Source organism: Eumetopias jubatus, unplaced genomic scaffold, assembly GCF_037043125.1.
Source record: "Eumetopias jubatus isolate StellerSeaLion01/CBP00866 unplaced genomic scaffold, mEumJub1_p1.0 scaffold_2, whole genome shotgun sequence".
Taxonomy (NCBI): Eukaryota; Metazoa; Chordata; class Mammalia; order Carnivora; family Otariidae; genus Eumetopias; species Eumetopias jubatus.
Window position 1 is genome coordinate 39,543,786 of NW_028274808.1, and position 22,347 is coordinate 39,566,132.

Genomic DNA, 22,347 nt, shown 5'->3' on the forward strand with positions numbered 1-22,347 from the left:
TTCACTCGTGTGGAATTTAAGAAACAAAACAGAGGATCATGGGGAAGGGAGGGAAAAATAAAATAAGATGAAATCAAAGAGGGAAACAAACCATAAGAGCCTCTTAACTATAAGAAAAAAACTGAGGGTTGCTGGAGGGGAGGGAGGTGAGGAGATGAGATAAGTGGATGACAGGCATTAAGGAGGGCACATGATGTAATGAGCCCTGGGTGCAATATACAATTGATGATTCATTGAACTCTACCTCTGAAACTAATAATGCACTACATATTAATTGAATTTAAATTTAATTTAATTTAATTTAATTTAAAAAAAGAAAACTTATGATAGTACATCGAGAAAAAAATAAAATTTATTACAGGGCTAAAAACTACCATTTCCAAGTTAAGTGAGAATTACATATAGCAGAATAACATAAAATCTTTATGATAGGATCTTTATTCATCATTACCTGAATCCGAATTTAACTTTTAACTTAGAATAATGCAAATCAAAATATACTCAAAACTTCAAATGATAAAGATTTTACCATATAGAAGTGCTTTCTGCATGAGTAACAATAATAATGATAATAATTTTTAAATTATGCTGTGACTTAAATTCATTATCATGTATTCTTTTTTTCCAGCTTCACTGAGATATAATTGACATGTCACTGTGTAAGTTTAAAGTGTATGACATGCTGATTTGATACATTTATATATTGCAAAATGAGTACTACCAGAGTATTAGCTAACACCTCCGTCAGGTCACACAGTTACCTTTTTTTTTTTTTTTTTTTTTGGTAATGAAAACATCTAAGATCTCTTAGCAGCTTTCAAGTGTATAATACAGTATTATTAATTATAACCACCATGTGCTACAATACATCCCCAGAACTTATTTGTCTTATAACTCGAAGTCTGTACCCTTTGACCAACATCTCCCATTTACCCTACCCGCCAGTTTTTGGTAACCACCACTCCACTCTCTAGTTTCTGAGTTCAGCATTTTTAGATTCCACATATAAGTGAGATCATACAGTATTTGTCTTTCTCTCTCTGACTTCTTTCAGTTAGCATAACACCCTTAAGTTTCATCCATTTATTGCAAATGGATGCAAATATTCATAAGCTTCCTACATGTCCTGAAATTTGTGCAAATAGGTCTCTGGGGTCATTTCCATCTTGCTTCTAGAGTTTAAAATATTTCCTCCTGAGAGGCTAGAATTCAGAATGTTCAAAATATGTAACCGTTTCTTTTTCTTAAGAGTTTGGAACCCTAGTCAAGCCCTGGTTTTTCAGATTCTTTGCTTTGAAAAGAATAGTATCATGTCTAACAGGCATGGTTTTCTTTACCATACACTCCTCTCATCTAGAGTTAGGACCACTTTTTTACTTCTTAGGGAAGGCAGCATATCATGAAGGCTAAGGGTGCCAATTTTTGAGTCAGGCTGCTAGAGTTCAAATCCTAGCTCTGCCTCTAACTGTGGGATTTCTCTGTCCCTCTGTTGTCCCATCTGTAACATGAGGATAATAATAGTATCTTCCTGACCTCCTCAGGTGTCCTGAGAATCAAATGGTGTGAAGTGTTTAGTAAGGTGTCTAACATATATTAACTGCTAATAGATTGGCTATTTGTCGCTTTTTTTTTTCATTTTTTGGTTTTGGAAATTCAGGTGTATGAAATTATATTAACTGGTTAATCCTTGATTCATAACCCACTGTCATCATTGGCCCATATATGGTACTCTTTTGTTTTATTCCTTTTATTTAATTTGTGTTCATTTTTTATTTTTTATATTAGCTTGTTTAATAGTATATTAGATACATACCAACACACTCAACCCTATTACCAATAACTTGCATCTGCTTAAAGGCTCTCACCTTGTCCTAGCATATAAACTAGCACATCCGTTATATTTATATGTCCAAGAGAAATTCTTACACATATGCACCAGAGACATGTACCAGAATATTCATAGAAACAGTTAGAAAAAAGGCAGTAATTAAATCCCCATTGATAGGAGAATTGATGAATTGTGGTTTGGTCACACAATAGAATATCATATAACAGTGAGAATGAATGAATTAGAGCTCATGAATAAACGTGGATGAATCATAATAAAATAATGTGTGATGAAAGCATGTCCTAGAACACAATGTATAGTTTTGTACCCTTATTCTAAAGTACAAAACCAATAATATTAAGTCATATATTGTTGAGCCATATAGGTATATAACTTAGTTTTTTATTTTTTAAGATTTTATTTATTTATTTGAGAGAGAGAGAATGAGAGATAGAGAGCACGAGAGGGAAGAGGGTCAGAGGGAGAAGCAGACCCCCCGCTGAGTGGGGAGCCCAATGCGGGACTCGATCCCGGGACTCCAGGATCATGACCTGAGCTGAAGGCAGTCGCTTAACCAACTGAGCCACCCAGGCACCCTATAACTTAGTTTTTTAAAAAGGTATTGAGGAGTAACACAAAATTCGAGATGGTGTTTATCTCTGAGAGGAGCAAGGCTAAAGTCAATTCTGTATTTTTGTTTCTTATGAGACATGATTTAGATTGCTGTTCAGTTAATAAATTCATCATTTAACAGATTTATTTTAAATTTATTTTTACCTCTTCACTTCTTAATTCTTAACCATCAAACGAATATGAAATTATATTTCTCATTATGGTCTCTATTTCCATTTCTCTAATTATTGATGAGATTAAACATTTTTGTATATGTTTATCAGTCAAATATGTTTCCATTTCTGTGAAATGCCTTTAAGCAGTCATTCATATTTGCATTTAATTATTGTTTGTTAGTCTAGCTAAAGTTTGTCCCTTTTTTGATTTTCCCATACAACCAATTTTCAGTTTCTTTTACTTTCTCTATTGTTTTTCTATTCTCTATTTCATTAATTTCTCCTTTAATATTTATTATTTTCTTCCTCCTGCATACTTTAGGTTTAGCTTGTTCTTTTTCAAATGTCTTTAGGTGGAAGGTTAGGTTATTGAGTTGAGCTTTTGCTTCTTTCTTTCTTTATTTATTTTATTCAAATCATTAACTTTTTTAAAATTTAATTTTATTATTTTTTAAATTTTATTTTATTATGTTATGTTAATCACCATACATTACATCATTAGTTTTTGATGTAGTGTTCCATGATTCATTGCTTGCGTATAACACCCAATGCTCCATTCAATATGTGCCATCCTTAATACCCATCACCAGGCTAACCCATCCCCCCACCCCCTCCCCTCTAAAACCCTCAGTTTGTTTCTCAGAGTCCATAGTCTCTCATGGTTCATTTCCCCCTCTGATTTCTCCCCCCTTCATTTTTCCTTTCCTACTATCTTCTTTTTTTTTTAAACATATAATGTATTATTTGTTTCAGAGGTACAGGTCTGTGATTCATCAGTCTTACACAACTCACAGAGTTCACCATTTTTGCTTCTTTTTTTAAACATAGGTTATAAATTTTCCCCTAAGCATTGCTTGGGCCCCATCCCATAAGTATTGATACTTTGTGTTTATTTTTATCTATCACAAAGTATTTTTTAATTTCTCTTGTGATTTCTCCTTTGTTCCACTGGTTGCATAAGGATGTATTTGTAATTTTTATATTCTTGAATTTCTTTCTGCTTATCAAATTTCTTTCTGTTATTGATCTCTAATTTAATTCCATTGTGGTCAGAGAATATACATTGCATGATTTAAATACTTCAAAACTTATTGAGACTTTGTTTTTTTTATGGCCCAGCATGTGTTCTTTGTGATTTGAAGAGAGCATGTACTCTGCAGTGGTTGGGTGCATTGTTTTATAAAGGTCTGTTAGGTCTAATTTGTTTATAGTGTTGTTAAAGTCTTCCATATTCTTGTCAATTATCTACTTAATTGTTCTGATTATCGAAGGTGGAGTATTGAAGTCTTCAACTATTATTGCTGCATTATTTCTCACTTTCTTTCACTTTTCACTTCATGTATTTTGGGGCTCCGTTGTTAGGTGCATATGTGTTTATAATAGTTATCTTTTTGATGTATTGGCCTTGTAGCATTACCAACATCCTTCTACATCTAGTATTTTTTTTTTCTTTTAAAGTCTGTTTTGTCTGATATTAACATAGCCACTGCAGCTCTGTTGTGGTTGCTATTTGCCTGGTATGTCATTTCCATCTTTTTACTTTTGACCTATTTTTGTTTTTAATGTAAACTGTCTCTTGTAGACAGCATATGGTTGGAGCTTATTTTTCTTATCCAGTTTGACAATCTCTGCCTTGTGATTGGATTGCTTAATCTATTCACATTAAATGCTATTATTGATGTAGCTGGATTTACATCTGGCATTTTGGTTTTTGTTTTCTCTATTCCTCCTTTATTGCTTTCTTTTGCATGAAGTGATAGTTTCTAGTTTAAAATTTTAATTCCTTTAATGATTCTTCCTCCTACATTTTGGAGTTATTTTCTTAGTGGTTGCTATAGGGCTTACCATATTTATCTTAATTTATCATAATTTACTTCGGAGCTGTACCAACTTAATTCCAGTGAGATATAGAAGCATTAATTCTATGTACCTCTATTACTTCTTGTCCCATTTGTCTATTACAATTATACATATTACATCTATATATGTTACAAACCCAACAATACATTTTTATAATTACTACAATGTATATATATTTATATCTTCAAAAAAAGCTGAACAAATATATATTTATAGTTTATTAACCTTTTATTTATCATTTTTGTTTCTCTACATGTCTCTTATGGATTCAAATTACCATCTGGTGTTATTTCCTTACGTCAGTACAGCTTTTTTTCCTACCCACTTGTTACTGCAAAATAGATTACATTTCTCTATGTTATAGGCTAACAATTACCCACATAGATTTATGTAATTGCTTTTTAAATTAGTTAAGAGGAAAAAAATGCAGTTACACTGTCTTTTATAATTACACAATTACCTTTATTGGTAATCTTTGGGATTTTTTTAATTCAAATTACTGCTGAGTGTCACTTGCTTTCAGTCTGAAAATCTTCCTCCAGTATTTATTTTAAGGTGGGTTGGCTAGCAAGAGATTCAGTTTTTGTTTATCTGAGAATCTTTTTACTTTATCTTCATTTTTGTAGAACTATTTCTCCCTTCAATTGTGCCAAATTTTTCTTTATATATTTTGGTGGTCTGTTATTAGGTATATGAGTGTTTATAATTTTTATGCCCTATTACTGTATTGAGCCTCTTATTAAGACAAAATATCCTTTTTTGTCTCTTGTAAACTTTTTTTTACCTCCAACCTATTTTGTCCGATAGCCACCCCTGATTTCTTTTGGTTACTGTTTGCATTGAATATCTTTTTCCTGTCCCTTCATGCATAATCTATTTGTGTCTTTGGATCTAAAGTGAGTCTCTTAGAGACATCATATAGTGAGATCATGTTGTTTTTTTTTTAAATCCATTCTGCCAATTTCTGTCTTTTGATTAGAATTATTCCATTTACATTTAAAGTAATTACTGATAAGTAGGGACTTACTTCTGTCATTTAGCTACTTAATTTCAATATGCTTTATAGCTTTTTTTGTTTACTTCCTGTACTACTGTCTTGTGCTTCATTGAATTCTTTTTATAGTGAAACATTTAATTTCCCTTCTTGTTTCCTTCTGTGTATATTCTATAACTATTTTCTTTGTGGTTACCATGGGGATTACATTTTACATCCTAAAGTTATAACACTATAATTTGAATTTATACTATTTTAACTTCAGTGACTTAAAAAACTCTGCTCCTTTACTGCTTTATTCCTACCCTTTCAGTTATTTATGTCACAAAATTACACTGGGTGTCCAAAAACATACTAATAATTTTTTGTTAATCTATTAGTCCTTTAAATTATGTAGAAAACAAAAGGTGGAATTACAAACCAAAGTTACCATAATACCACTTTTTAAACTAATAATTGTTTTTTATTTATTTTAAGATTTTATTTATTTATTTGAGAGAGAGAGAATGAGAGATAGAGAGCACGAGAGGGAAGAGGGTCAGAGGGAGAAGCAGACTCCCTGCTGAGCAGGGAGCCCGATGTGGGACTCGATCCTGGGACTCCAGGATCATGACCTGAGCTGAAGGCAGTCGCTTAACCAACTGAGGCACCCAGGCGCCCAATAATTGTTTTTTTAAATGTTTATGCAATTATGTAGAAAACAAAAGTTGAAGTTACAAACCCTTGTTACAATAACAGTAGCCCTTGTGTTTACCTTTACTGAGATCTTTGTTTCTTCATATTGCTTCAGTTGGTGTTCCCTTTTATTTCAACCTGCAGGATTCCCTTTAGCATTTCTTACAGGCAGAACTAGTTGTAATAAATTCCCCAGCTTTTGTTTATCTGGGATTGTCATAATTTCTCTCTCACCTTTGAAAGACAATTTTGCCAGATACAGGATTCTTCGTTTACAGGTGTTTTGTTTTTGTTTTTCCTTTTAGCACTTTGAATATATCAGTGCCCTTTTCTGGCCACTAAGGCTTCACATGAGAAATCTGTTGATAATTTACTGAGGATTCCTTATATGCGATGGGTCACTTCTCTTTAGCTGCTTTCAGTATTCTCCTTGTTTCTTGACAGTTTGATTCTAATGTGTCTTAGTATGAGTCTTTTTGAGTTTGTCCTGTTCGGAGTTTGTTGACTTTCTTGGATATTTATATTCATGCCTTTCATCAAACTTGGGGAATTTTCAACCATTGTTTTCTCAAATACTGTCTCTGACCCTTCTCTCTCTTTTCTCTTTCCAGGACTCCGGCAATGCATATGTTGGTCTACTAATTTGGGTCCCACATGTCTTTTAGGTTCTGTTCACTTTACTGCAATCTTTTTTTCTCTTCTTCAGATTCAACTATTTCAATTGTCCTAGCTTCATGTGCGCTGATTCTTTTGCTGGCTCAAATCTGCCTTTTAACCCCTCTAGTGAATTTCTCATTTCTGTTATTGTACTTTTCAGCTCTTAGGGTTTCTCTCTCTCTCTCTCTCTTTTTTTAAGTAGGCTCCACATGGAGCCCAACATGAGGCTTGAACTCTCAACACTGAGATCAAGACTTGAGCTAAGATCAAGAGTCAGAGGCTTAACCCACTGAGCCCCTGGGGGTCCCCAGAATTTCTTTTTAATTCCTTTTTAGATTTTCTATCTCTATTGACATTATCATTTTGTTCAGACATAGTTTTCTTGACTTTCTCCATGTCTTCCTTTAGTTCTTGAGCATATTTATTAAAGTTGTTTAGTAGGTCTGCCAACTGATCTTCTCAGGAATAGTTGCTTTGGATTTAATGGGCCATATGTTCCCTTTTTTGGTATGCTTTGAATGGGCCATATGTTCCCTTTTTTGGTATGCTTTGACTCTTTTGTTGAAAACTGGACATTTGAATCTAATGATGTGGTAACTAGAAGTCTGATTCTCTCCCCTCCCCAGGTTTTGCTGGATTTTATTTTGTTTTTTATTGTTTTAGGCTATCTATTAAGAATCTTCCAAGGGTTAGCATAAAGTGTAAACTTAACATCTTCTCAGGTCTTCTCCAAGATTTCATTATTCCCTGGGTATGCACAATGACTTTCTAATTTCCCTATATGTATTGATGGTTTGAATGCCCTAGTCTTTAATGCCTGGCTCCCAAAAGAGGAAAAAAAAATGATTTAGGGAAGAGAATGCACCAGCCCCTTAAATTCCCTGAAGTCACTTCGGTCAGAGCTTAGGAACTTGTGGAGTGAGGGGGATGCAACAATGGCTGACCACCTCTGTGTCTTCACCTTTATGATCAAAATGGCAGTCATCTTTTTAGAACACAGATCTTGATATTTGGAGGTCAGGATCCTTATTGCTCACCATAGCTCTTACCAGCTGCATATAAGCTTCTTCTACAACTCCTCCACTGCCTGCCATGGGGCTGAGGGTGGCAAATGGGTGACTATCACTGAGCTAATAGCTGAAATTGACTGATATTAACCACAGTTTGCCATCCAAGCCTTCTTCCGGAAGTTGCAAGCCCTCAATAGATTCCAGAGTTCCAAATATTTATATCAGATCGATTACATCAGTGCTATTGTTGCCTAGGTGGGGAGACAGATTCCTGGTGTTTTCTACTGCACCATCTTCCTGAAAATCTTCACTGTCATTTTTGATGGTTTTGCTACATATAATATTCTTGGTTAACAGGTTTTTCTTTCACCACTTTGAATGTCATCCCACTGCCTCCTGGTCTTCATTTTTTCTAGTAAGAAATCAGATGTTAATCTTATTAGGGTTCCCTTGCATATAATGTCATTTTTCTCTTTGATTTTGATCATTTTTTACTATGATGCATCTGGGTGTGGATCTCTTTGTTTATCTTAAAATTTGTTGGGCTTCTTGAATTTGTAGGTTAGTGTTTTTCATCAAATGTGTGGGATTTTCACCCATTATTTCTTCAAATATTTTGTTTATTTTTTTAGTAATCTCTATACCAAAGGTGGGGCTTGAATTCAAAACCCCAAGATCAAGAGCCAGTCAGGCACCCTTCTCCAAATATTTTTCTGCTCCTCTCTCCCTCTCCCCATCATTTCTATTCCACCCTTCCTTCTTCTGGTAATTCCATTATTCATATACTGATATGTTTAGAGGTACTGTTTCTTTGAGGCTCTGTTCATTTTCTTCATTCTTTGTTCTCTGTTTTTCAGATTGGGTGATCTATCTTAAAGTTCACTGATATTTCTTCTGCAAGTTCAAATAACTGTGAGCTTCTGTAGTTAATTTTTAGTGAATTTTAATTATTGTACTTTATACCTCCAGAATATCCTTTTTAAAAATTTTTACCTCCTTCTTTCTTTTTGATGAGATATTGTCATCATTCCTTCCTTTACTTCTTTAAGCATGCTTTCCATTAGTTCTTTGGAACTAATATTTATTTAGCTTATTTATAATGGCTGCTTTTAAGTCTTTGTTAATTCTGACATCTGGCCCTTTTCAGTTTCTGTTGCCTGCTCCTCCCCATCTCTCCCCCATCCCCTTATGAGTTACACTATCCTATTTCTTTGCATATCTCATAACTTTTTGTTAAAAACTGGACATTTTAGATTATATATATTGTAGGATCTTTGGACACTGATTCTAGTGACCCACCCACCCCTGTTCCAGGCTTGTTGTGATTGTTTTATTTAATTACTTGACTAATTTAGTGAAGTTAATTTCCCCTTCAGGGTGAATGAAGTCTCTGATTTCAATTCTTAGAAGGTGCAGCCTTGGGCATGCACATAGTCACCTGGGGTGATAAGAGCTTCTAACAGGCCTTTCTCTATTTTCCTGATCTCTTTGTTAAACTATCTGCCTTTGCTGGTGTCAAACTCAAGACATTAGCTCCATGCCAATGGATTGTTCTTTGTTTTGATGATGTCCTAGGGCCTAAAATGCTATGTAGTCTGATCCAATTAGATCTGGGCCTTTTTGCACAAGTTTTTGAGGCTAGTCTTTGAGGCCTGTTATGACCCCAGGAGGTCTCTTTTTACCTCTTTCCCTGTTCTCTCTGGTTAAATCACCTAGCCTAAAAATAACTTCGTTTATTACTCTGGTGGAGCTACCAGCCTCCTTTCAATTTTTTACCCTGAAATTTTCCATTGTCCTTGAGAGTTCCTTAGTCCTGAACTTCCCCACACTCTTCCAGACAAAATTAGTTCCTTTGGGGAGAGCTTCAGAGTTCTCTGTTCTTATGGCTTCCTCTCCCCTGGGGGAAAGAAATCTATGTCACTCCTCTGTAGCTACGAGTGGTAGGGGCATGATCTGCTTCTCTAGGGTTGATATGCCTGCTTTATGATCAGAACTCAATCGGGATGGTAGCTTCTGGTCTTCTTGGCTTGACTCTCCTGACATGGAAACTTCACCCTATGAGCATCTAGGAAGAGGGTGATCAGAGTCCTGATACTCTTGGCCTGCTGCACCGGGGGTAAAGCCTCCAACCTGAGTGGGAGCTGCGTGTTGGAAGTCCTGACCTTTTGGCTGCACTTGCCTGCGGATTAGCCTTTGCAACACAAATGTAGGGGGGTTATGAGAAATACTGGCTGCCTGCCCCTCCTTGGGAGATACCACAGGACTTGAGTGGATACTGGGAGGACAGTGAGCAGTCTTCTTGGCCATATCCACTCAGAATGGAGTTTCTGTAGCACTGAGCTGTGTGTGGGGGGTGGCAGTGGTGGTGGTGGTTTAAGGCAAGAATAAGTTGTGGTGTATATGTCACCATGCTCTTAATGTTCTTTTAGAGATTTAGATTTTCTTGAATGTTTCTTCATTTGCTGTATGACCTTAAGACAGTATGCAGAGACCTTAAATCGTTGTTTAAAAAAATTTTTTTTTAACCAATCATGGTAGTTAGGGTGAACATGTAGCCATTCCAGAAGTCATTTGTCTATTTGTTGCTAATATTGTACAGTTTGTTTCACCAAAAACAGTTTAAAACAAAGGACGTTTATTCATATACCTTAGGAGATTTTAAAAATGAAATTTTGATAATCTCAAAGCCCCAAATACTATGAATTTAGAAAAGAATAAAAATTCTCAAAGATTTTTTTGAGTTTAAAAAATATTTATCATTCAGAAAAAAATCTCAATAGAATAAAACAACATCCAAGGTAAAAAAGATAGCAAGACATGGAATTGTAAGAGCAAACTTTTCCATTATTTTAAGTACAGTAATTATAACTGTTTTTGCTTTTTTGTAAATCACTGTTTGCTTTTTGATATTTTTCTTTCACATTGAGGATTGTATTTTAAGACACATATATAAAATCATAATGCCCAGAAACGCCAGTTACCATCACAAGAGCAATGCTCTTCATTTATTGGTTATCCAATTCACATGGTTGCCAATTATCAGGAAGAGTAATAATCAAGCAGATTTGTAAATCTGCTTTTTCCTTTAAATGCTATTCATGGATGGCTGTCTTTTAAAAATTCTGGAACATAAATGGGAGTTTTCTTTTTACAGATCATATGGACTTTTAAGTATATTGTCCTATGCTGCTTACTCCTGACTTTATAAAAGCCATAGGTGTTGAGTATGTATGTATAATATTTTTAAGAGATGATCAGAGAATATTAATTGAACCAAAAAAAATCCATATCAAGGGAAACTTTCATTTGCTTTCACCATTTCTGTCACACTTCTAAGAAAGGGATTACACAAATTAAAGTTAAGAGAAAAAAAGATCTCATGTACTTGGACTTCCAAGTAAAAAGTTTTGCCAAAAATTTTAAAACACCACTTTCTTTACTGCAATGACAATTATTTTTAGTTCACATAACAGATATACAGTTACTAAACATTTAAATTATTTTACAAAATTTTAAAACTTCTTTAACTCAGAATTTGACGGTTCAAACTATGCAGCAGTTCAAAGTGAAGTTTTTTTTTCCCACTACAACCAAGTATAAAAAGAATGGCAATTAATTCTATCCTAATCCAGAAACCCATTTTAAAGAATCTGAGAAGAATAACTGCTTAAATGTAAATAGTAATCAGAGAACAGATGACCACTTGTCACAGATATTTTACAAACAGATTTCTGCAGGGTTTGGAGGTTAGGCTAGTGTTCAGTCATTTCTAAGTCCCTTCTAATTCTAAAATTCTATGATTTCATAGTTTTCCTAACAGTTTTATTAAGAAAGTTATTTCTTCTCACCATTATTGCCAGATTACATCATCACACACAAATGGAAATTTTAGTATGTTACTGTATGCTTAAAATAAATGTCATCTTTCAGAATATGCTGCAGTTCACATGAGTCTTCCCCCCATTTGTTCCAGATTGAGACTGTGTCCATTTGTTTCAGAATGAGTTTCATCATGTTTGAATAAGACCTATTTCCTTCACCTGGCAATGTAAAAAACAATACAGTAGCCAAAATGAATTTTTAAAACATTCACCAAATATTACATCTCATTTTCAGAAAGAACCACCTGTACCTCAAACTCCCTATGTTAAACTATGATATTTATTTAAATGCAAAAAGCTGGTATACATGCTGCTTGCTCAGTTCTCTCCAAATAGAGATTTATGTTTGTTATGAAAAGAAACTTCAGGTTAAATCATAATGTTAAGATGCTAAGTAATTAGGATTGCCACTTTTACAATTCAATATTGGATTCTTGGTTTTGGGGACACATACACACAAACACACACACGTTTCCTTTTATGTAGATGACAATAAGATATATGCTTTGCAAGATGTTTACTCATATATCCTCCAGGAATTGCTAGACAGATGAAATATAAAACCAAACTACTTGTGGATTTCCAAAACAGTGATGAGATCCATGAGTAACTAGAAAACATCTTCTGATTCATTAGAGTTAATTCTGTATGTTATCAGACCATATAACTTCAAGTAATCTTCTGATTATAATTTTCTATTTTTAAAATACTGGTTCATAAAAAATCAAGGTATTATCCACTGGTAGCACAGCAGTAAATTACATTGAAAACCATCTACAAAAGACACTTTTGAATGTCACTGTTTCATATTTTTAATACTGCCTTAAAAGGCCTGTTACTCTTCAACTATCTCAGTGTACTTTGAAATATAAAATAATCGTAATTGGAACAATTAGTCTAAATCTAAGTAGGTAATTCCTAAGGCAGTATTTGTTTACTCAGAACATATTTTCATTTCAAATATGTAACTAAAAGTTCTCACAAAGTCAGAATACATCTCATAGTTTGAATAGAAACTTCAGTGTTTAAATTTCAACATTCAGTGACATAAACACTATGTATTAGGTTGCTCTGGAATACAAATCACTCAATTAAGTAAATGGGATGTAATTTCTAACTTGTGTTAAAAGTGAAGAAATCCTTTTTTATGTGAAGATGTAACCAAAATCAATTGGTCATATTATGGTACAAATCAAACTCTGCTGACAACACATTTGTCAGAGATTTGGATACAGTTGGGAACTAGATGCTCCTTAAGGGTGGGGAGAATGAAAGAAAAGGCATACTGTGGATCAGGTCCCCCATTTTTATTACTTTATTAATAACAACGCGTACTTTATTGAAGAATGTCTCTTCCACGGGAGATATGCTTCTAATTTAATAATGCTAGACAGTGGGGAAAAAAAGATGGACCCACTTTTAAAAATTCATACTTATTTACTCGTATTGACTAGGTATAGAATGACCCTTCATTTTCTGCTCTGAAGACAACCAATTTATTTTTTTAAGTATTGACTTGTCAATTTATCTTTGACAAGTGATTAAGAAAGATAAACAAATCCTCTGACTTTACGAATAAGAATATATATATTCTGAGAAGTTACATCTTGTGATCTGACTATACTCTGACTTACAATGTAACTAAATTCTTTGAAGAACCTGCATTAATTTTAAATTTTAAACTTAAATTGTCCTTGCTATACTGTTCACATTCACTTCACACTTTTCATTTTTACATTTCTATAAATACCCAAAAAACAAACTCCTCAATTTGAAACCAACTTATATTGGAGTTCTGAGGTTAGTTTATAACTTTTAAGATATTTTGTTAAAATGTAAAAACCCTGAAATTACAAACAAAAAACTTACAATTTTATAGTATATATCTAATTTATTTTTTTAAAAAAATATTCTGAATTGTTTTTATACAAGTAATCAATTGTTATTTTTTCAAATGAAACTCCTTTATAGGCTAGAAGAGGGTGTGTGGTGTTGCCCCATTAAAAACCAATACAAACATCATTTTTTTATGCTGGCACTTCAACTATTTCAAAGTAGTCATTCGGCAAAATCACGTAACCTCTCTCTGATATGTCATCCTTCTCTTTCTGGAAGTGAACAACCTCCTTTAATTTTTCAAGCTGTCGTTCTTGTCTTCTGCACCGCTGCTGTGCAGTCTTGAGCTTCTTTCGGAGTTTTTCAACTTGTTGTTCTAGCTGATGAATCCTTTTTCTCTGGTGCATTGTATCCTCCACAGTATAGTTGTGGTCACAGAAAACAGAGAGATTATCAGGGGTCTGAAGAGGAGGCATTAGTAATCCAATAGCAGCATCGACCTGGGAAATGGGAGGTGTTAAAGGAGGCGGGGGAAGCTGTTCTTGTGGCTCCAGAAGATCTTCCTTCTACAACAATAATGCAGAGTATGTTCAAGTTTAGTAACTACAAATAACAGTTCAAAAGAATCCACCTGTGGAATTTAAGAATGACATTTTTACAAATTGGACAACCTAGAAGAAATGGTTAAATTTCCAGAGACATACAATCATCCAAGAACGAATCAGGAAGGAATAGAAAATATGCATAGACCAATTGCTAGTGATGAAATTGAAAAGGCAATCGAAAAGCTCCCAAAAGACAAAAGTCCAGGACCAGATGGTAAATGCTACCAAATATTTAAACAGTGATTACCTATTCTCCTCAAAATATTCCAAAAAACACAAGAGAAAGAACTTCCAAATACTTCTGTGAGGCCAGCATTACCCTGATATCAAAAGCAAAGACACTACAACAACAACAACAACAAAAACTACAGGCCAATATCCCTGTTGAACATAGATGCAAAAATAAATATGAGCATATTCAACAATACATTAAAAGAATCATTTACCACAATCAAGTGGGATTTATTCCAGGTGTGCAAGGATGGCTCAATATTTGTAAATCAATGTGAAGCACTACATTAACAAAACAAAGGATAAAATCATATGATCATCTCAGTAAATGCAGAAAAAGCATCTGACAAAATTCAACATCCATTCATGATAAAAAGTCTCAACAAAGTTGGCTTAGAGGGAACATACCTCAAAATAAGAAAGGCCATATATGAAAAATCCACAGCTAACATCACATTCAGTGGTGAAAACCTGAGAGCTTCTCCTCTAAGATCAGAAACAAGACAAGATGTCTATTCTTACCACTTTCATTCAACATAGTACTGGGAAGTCCTAGCCATAGCAATCAGACAAGAAAAATAAATAAAAGGCATCCAAATTGGTAAAGAAGAAGTAAAACTGTCACTAATTTGTAGATGACATGACACTATATATAGACAACCCTAAAGACTGCAACAGAAAATTATCAGAGGTAATAAGTGAATCCAGTGAAGTTGTAGGATACAAAATTAATATACAGAAATCAGTTGTGTTTCTATGCACTAAAAATGAAGTAGCAGAAAGAGAAATTAAGAAAACAATTCCATTTATAATTGCACCAAAAAGAATGAAACACCTAGGAATAAATTTAACCGAGGTGAAAGATCTATACTCTGAAAACTATAGAACACTGATGAAACAAATTGAAGATGACACAAATAAATGAAAAGATATATACCATTGTCATGGATTGAAAGAATTAACATTGTTAAAATGTCCCTACTACCCAAAGCAATCTACAGACTCAATGCAATCCCTATGAAAATACCAACAGCATTTTTCAAGGAACTAGAAAAAGTAGTCTTAAAATCTGTATGGAACCACAAGAGACCCCAGATAGCCAAAGCACACTTGACAAAGAAGAACAAAGCTGGAGATACCACAATCGCAGTTTTCAAGATACACTACAAAGCTGCAGAATCAAAACTGGCACAAAAACAGAAATATAGATCAATGGAACAGAACAGAGAGCTCAGAAATAAACCCATGCTTACATGGTTAATTAATCTACAACAAAGGAGGTAAGAATATATAATAGGGAAAAAACAGACTCTTCAATAAATGGTGCTGGAGAAACTACAGTTACATGAAAAAGAATGAAACTGGACACTTTTATACACCATACACAAAACTAAATTCAAAATGGATTAAAGACTTAAATGTGAAACCTGAAACCATAAAAATCCTAGAACAAAACACAGGCAGTAATTTCTTTGACATCAGCCTTAGCAACATTTTTCTAGACCTGTCTCCTCAGGTAAGGAAAACAAAAGCAAAATAAACAATTGTGACTACACCAAAATAAAAAACTTTTGCACAGGGCAGGAAACCATCAACAAAACTAAAATGAAATCTGGTGTGGGGTGCCTGGGTGGCTCAGTCAGATAAGCGCCCCATTCTTGATTTTGGCTCAGGTCATGATCTCAGGGTTGTGAAATTAAGTCCTGTGTGGGCTCTGTGCTCAGCAAGGAGTCTACCTGAGATACTCTCTCTCCCTCTGCCCTTATCCCATGCACGCTCTCTCTAAAATAAATAAATCTTTAAAAAAATAAAAATAAATAAAAATTAAAAAATAACATGTGAGACGCCTGGGTGGCTCAGTCAGTTAAGTGTCTGTCTTCGGCTCAGGGTCCTGGGATCAAGTTCTGAACTGGGCTCCTTGCTCAGCAGGGAGCCTGCTTCTTGCTCGGACTGTCACTCCCCCTGCTTGTGCTTTCTCTCTTTCTCTCTCATTCTGACAAATAAATAATAATAATAAAAAAAACACAGACAACCTAGTGAATGCAAAAATAGATCTGCAAAACATATATCTGATAAGGAGTTAATAATCAAAATATATACAGAACTTATTCAACACTACATCAAAGAAATAAATAATCCGTTAAAAAATGGGCAGAGGACACAAACAGACATTTTCCAAAGACATACACATGGCCAACAAACACATGAAAAGATGCTCAACATCAATAATCATCAGGGAAATGAAAATCAAAACCATAATGAGTTATCACCTTATATCTGTCATAGTGATGAGTATCAAAAAGACAAGAAATAACAAGTGTTGGCGAGGATATGGAGAAAAGAGAACCCTCATGCACCGTTGGTGAGAATGCAAATTGGTGCAGTGACTGTGGAAACCAGTATGGAGGTTTCTCAAAAACTTAAAAATAGAATTACCATATGATCCAGTAATTCCACTACTGGGTATTTACCCAAAGAAAATGAAAACACTAATTTGAAAAGATATCTGCACCCCTATATTTACTGCAGCATTATTTACAATAGCCCAGATATGAAAGCAACCCAAGTGTCCATCCACAGATGAATGGATAGAGATGTTGTGTGTGTGTGTGTGTGTGTGTGTGTGGAGGGTATACATATATATGTACACACACACACACACACACACAAATAGAATATTACTCAGCTATAAAAAAAAATGAGATTTTGCCATTTTGCGACAACATGCATGGACCTAGAGGGTATCATGCTCTCAAAAAAGTCAGAGAAAGACAAATACCATGTGATTCCACTTATATGTGAAATCTAAAAAACAAGACAACTGAAAAAAAAAAGCAAACAAAAAAGCAGAAACAGACCCATAAATACAGAGAACAAGTGATGGCTGCCTGAGGGGAGAGGACGGGAGGATGGAAAAAATAGGCAGAGAGAGGTGCAGGCTTCCAGTTACGGAATGAACAAGACACAGAAATGAAAGGTACAGCACAGGGAATGTGGTCAGCGGTGTTCTAACAGCCCTCCTTATACGGTGACCGGTGGGAGCCACAGTGGTGGTGAGCACAGCGTAATGTGCAGATTTGTCTGAGTGTGTCGTACACCTCAAACTAATGTAACATTACCATGTGTTAGCTACACTTTGATTAAAAAGAAAGAACACTAGACTTTTTTAGTGAATCCTTGAAACAGGAACATTCTAAAATGAGAAAACAATTTAAGTTTTTTTTTGTTTGTTTGTTTTTTAAAGATTTTATTTATTTATTTGACAGAGAGAGACAGTGAGAGCAGGAACACAGCAGGGGGAGTGGGAGAGGGGGAAGCAGGCTTCCCGCTGAGCAGGGAGCCCGATGTGGGACTCGATCCCAGGACCCTGGGATCATGACCTGAGCTGAAGGCAGACACTTAACGACTGAGCCACCCAGGCGCCCCAATTTAAGTTTTAATTATACTTTTCCACCTAAAGTAGAAATGGGATGCAAGAGAGAGAATGACTGATAAGATTTAATTAAATACTAAGCACTTAAAACTGAGGAGTAAATACTTTGAAACTGAATGGTCCCGGATAAAGAAAACCCAAAACTTATCAACATACATGTAGGGGTAGAGAGTGACTAAAATTAAGTCACAAAGCTAGATCCCCTTTCTTAGTGTGAAGATGTTTAACTTTAATAAACTGCACTTTGTATTTTTAAAAAGTATATCATTGCTGGGGCGCCTGGGTGGCTCAGTCGTTAAGCATCTGCCTTCAGCTCAGGTCATGGTCCCAGGGTCCAGGGATCGAGCCCCACATCGGGCTCCCTGCTCAGCAGGAAGCCTGCTTCTCCCTCTCCCACTCCCCCTGCTTGTGTTCCCTCTCTCGCTGTCCTTCTCTCTCTCTGTCAAATAAATAAATAAAATCCTAAAAATAAAGTATATCATTAACAGTGGTTATCTATAAGTGATGGCTTCCAGGTGACATTTCTTTTCTTTTCTTTTTTTTTAAAAGATTTTATTTATTTATTTGACAGAGAGACACAGCGAAAGAGGGAACACAAGGGAACACAGCAGGGGGAGTGGGAGAGGGAGAAGCAGGCTTTGCACTGAGCAGGGAGCCCAATGAGGGGCTTGATCCCAGGACCCTGGGATTACGACCTGAACCAAAGGCAGACGCTTAACGACTGAGCACCCAGGCGTCCTCTAACATTTATTTTCTTAACATTACTCTGAATTTTCCACAATAAAAACATTAATTTTATAAATAGAAAGCCCAGTATTTTAAAACACCCTTACCTTGTCATGCGGCTCGGTACAGAGAAATATTGTGGGTACAGCATTCTCTTTCAGCAACTTGTTGTTACACTCCCTCTTAAAGCAGTCAGGAGTAAAGTGCTCCGAACAGATACTGCTGTACTTCGTGGGCTTAAAGTTTTTCCTTCGGACAGCTGCCTCCCATTTTTTGCAAAGACTGGGTCGAGTAAGAGGAAACCTAAGAAGAAGAGATAATTCAGTTCTCTGACCTTCTTTTAAAAGGAAAAAAAAAAGCACATCCAGACTTTCCTGATTAGGAAAGAACTATCTTATATTGATGTGAACAAGCTAAGGGACATTTGATTAAAACACTAGCTCTGCTATCTTTTTTTTTTTTTTTGACAGTTTTTAGTTGTGCCTTTATTCACCTCAGTTAAGAATGTAATTGCTTTAAAGATCTTTTAAATAAAGTGACCACCCACTAGTGTGTGACGTAAGTCAGCCCTCTCAGCATGGAATTTTTGTTTTTTTTAAAAGCAGTATTTGGGGATGTTGTATGTAAGGGATGAATCACTGAATTTTACTCCTGAAACCAATACTGCACTGTATGTTAATTAGAATTTAAATAACAATTAAAAAAATAAAAAGCAGTATTTATTATAGGAATCTTTTTATCACAGAGTAGTTACAAGAATGTCAGATATGATGATACATACAATTTAAACAACACAGGCTGATTAAAAATTTACAAAATGTAAAAATATACATATTAAAAGTCAGCCATGCAGACAGATGCATGCAGTGGGAAGAGGGTATGATGGGAGGTGGGAAGTCAAGGGACATGCAGTAATATCGCTTGTCTTCCTCTGTTACAATAAATAACTTCCACTAAGTGATACAGGTATTGCATACACATCTAAATATACAAGAGTAAATGGTGTATCTTCTCTATCTCATTTATTAATGTTTTAACTTTTTATGTCAAAGACATAAGAGTTTCAAGTAAAATACATACTATAAGGGTGAATCTATACTGATCTTTTTTTTTTACCAATGAAAACAAAATTGCATGTTTATATCCACATACTGCAAAAAAGAAGGTTCTAGTTCTCTTAGGATCAGTCTGACAAATATGAATTATCAAATTATAGTCAAATCATAATGATAAATTTAAAATTTCATTCATTTGTTTGTTTATGTTTGGAGATGACTGTTTGGAATTGAAAGGGAGTGGTCTATTAGTTTCATGAACTTGGATGTTCAAGTCTCCCCAAGTTTGGGAAGTTCTTATTTATTTTTTAATTTTTAAAATTTTTATTTATTTATTTTAGTCTTCCAATTTGTTTTTAATTCCAGATAAGAATATTATTTATCTTAATTTACCTCAAAATCAACTGGAATATGTCCATCAGGCCCAGATAAGGGGGCTTGGGAAGAGTTTAAATTTACTGTGATTTTACTCTTCCAGGTCAAGTATTTAGTGAACTGGGGAGACTGGAAAGAAGCCAAAGGATGTTTCAACTCTATGTTCCAGTTTCTCTTCCACGTAAGGCATGCTACAGCCTGAGTCTGCTATCATGAAGAATTAACCAATCTTTGGGACAGTTCTTTTCTTTGCCCAGAATAGCTGCTGCTACAGGGCCACCATGTAGAAACTGGTAAAAGTACCCCTAGAAGATCCCTGCTGGAAATGGCCTCCAGAAATACAAAATTCAGCACCTTGCACTCCTGTCTCAAGCACTACAATGCTCAGGCTGTTTATGGAGTTCCGTCAAGATATTTCCCATCTAGTCCCAAAAAACTGTTCTTTATAGGTAAGAATGAGAGGCAGATCAGCTCTTCCTTTGATTCAGTCATTTCACAGCCAGCAGAAACTATTTCTGATGTGTGAATGCCACCCTTAGTTTCCAGTACCAATGAAAGGTTTTCCACATTTTTAGATTCTTTCTGAGATATCATTAGAAATAGGGTTGTGGGGAGCTGACTGTATGTAACCGTGTTACCATCTTCTGATCTATTCCTACACTTTCAAAGAACTGGAAGTCAATTCACCAGCTTTCAGAAATTCCAATAAATGAAGAAGTAATATCAGGATATACTGAAGTAGATCCTGGAAGTGTTAAGTGTTCTCTCTCGTCCTCGAGGTGGAGGGTAGGGGTGGTGCGGTGGTACATCAATCAACACTCAAGATCTATGTTGTAAGGCACTCATTTCTTTTGGGTCCCTCTCATATCAAACATAAAATGCATCTACATCCCCTGTTAAACACAAATGACAGCACCAAAAAAAATTGAAGGAATATTTAATTTTTGCTTTTGTAATTATTTACCTACGAATAATTCCTGTAATTTACCACGGGTCTAATCTCTTAGCTATCATCTACTTATTGTCGGGAATTCTTGCAAAACAAGTTAATGCAAATGTAATAAAATTTGTAAATGCTTTATTTGGCTGAATGAAAATGCCATCGAGTCACATTTTGCAGACATCCGATTATCGTTTCCATTTTGCAGTTTTCTTTTCCCATTTTTCCATTAAGTCGTTTCCATTTTGCAGTTTTCTTTTCCCATTTTCAAGAGAACATTTTTCCATCCAGGACTACTCTACCTGCAGCACTTTCTGGATAACAATCCTGAAAGTTGTGGGGCAAGTTCTTTTCTAAGGGCTTCCTCTAGGCGCCCGTAATAGCTCATACTGACTTCTATTATGACACTTGATTATGGCCGGTGTTATTATTATTGTCCACGTTATCGTTACTGTGCGCTGAAAATATTAAGTATTCATCTTGGTAGTACCAGAAGCTTTCTCTAAAACTTGGAGTTCCTTAAAGGTTAGTTCCTAGAAACTGGGTAAAAACATCCTCCCTGAAATCCTGGCCAAAACTCAATCTTTAATTACTGTGATGCTGGCCTCCCATCCACAGCAAGGATGAAAAAGAGTGGCTTCGTCATTTGAAAGGTCTTTCTTTGTCTCTATTTCAAATTTACTTCTAAGGCGTTATTACCACCTAGTTTCTCTATTACCCCAGGGGCGAGATCCAGATGCCTCTCGGCTTTGAGGACCTCACGACCCGCGCGGGGTAGTTGGGACATCGCTCCTGGGTCGCGAACACACCAACCCGAGGCGGCGGGCGAACCTCGCGCACGGGTTCCGACCCTAGAGCGCGAGAAACGGTCACCGCGGCGACGCGCGCCGAGGACGCGCAGCCCTGGGCAGTGGAACGTGAGCTCCAACCCGGGGCGGGTACGCCCACCGCTCGCGGCCGGAGAGACGGCGAGTAGGGTCCGGTCGTGCCCCGCCCCTGCCTCCGCCCCTGCCCCGCCCCTCTCATTAGGTATCGCGCGGACACGCGCCTGGCTCCGCCCCCGAGCCCAACCGGCCGCGCGCCCCCAGCCCGAGCTGGGGCCAGCCCCGCGAGACGCGCAAGGTACTTACTTGTGGAAAGAAACGGGCTTATCCTTATCATACCGGTTCTTGCAGCCGTAGGCGGAACAGGACTGCACCATCCTTCCGGTCTTCAGTCACTTCACTTCTGCCGCTCCCGCAGGCAGGAGAAGCTGCTATCAATGTCGCCGCGCTGGGCTTTGACACCCTCGCTTCTTCTGTAGCTTTGGTCAACAGTTACAGTGATGATAAGCTCACTCGGGTTGACTATTGTGCCCGTTTTGTTGTTTGCATTAGCAGAAGGACCACAGCCATCGCCCGTCTCCCATCTCCAAGATGGCGGAGGCAGCTTCAACCTCACCTCTCGCGAGGAG

At 36.0% G+C, this 22,347-nt stretch overlaps 1 protein-coding gene across 1 annotated transcript; it reads right to left on the reverse strand.

The window, feature by feature from the left end:
- Nucleotides 1–10,611: 10,611 nt before the first annotated feature.
- THAP1 (THAP domain containing 1) lies at nucleotides 10,612–22,347 on the reverse strand. Its single transcript, XM_028124022.2, has 3 exons — nucleotides 22,025–22,347; nucleotides 18,632–18,827; nucleotides 10,612–14,095 (listed from the first exon to the last, which is right to left on the reverse strand). Exons 1-3 carry the CDS (start codon nucleotides 22,093–22,095, stop codon nucleotides 13,721–13,723), a joined length of 642 nt encoding a protein of 213 aa, XP_027979823.1. The 5' UTR covers nucleotides 22,096–22,347; the 3' UTR covers nucleotides 10,612–13,720.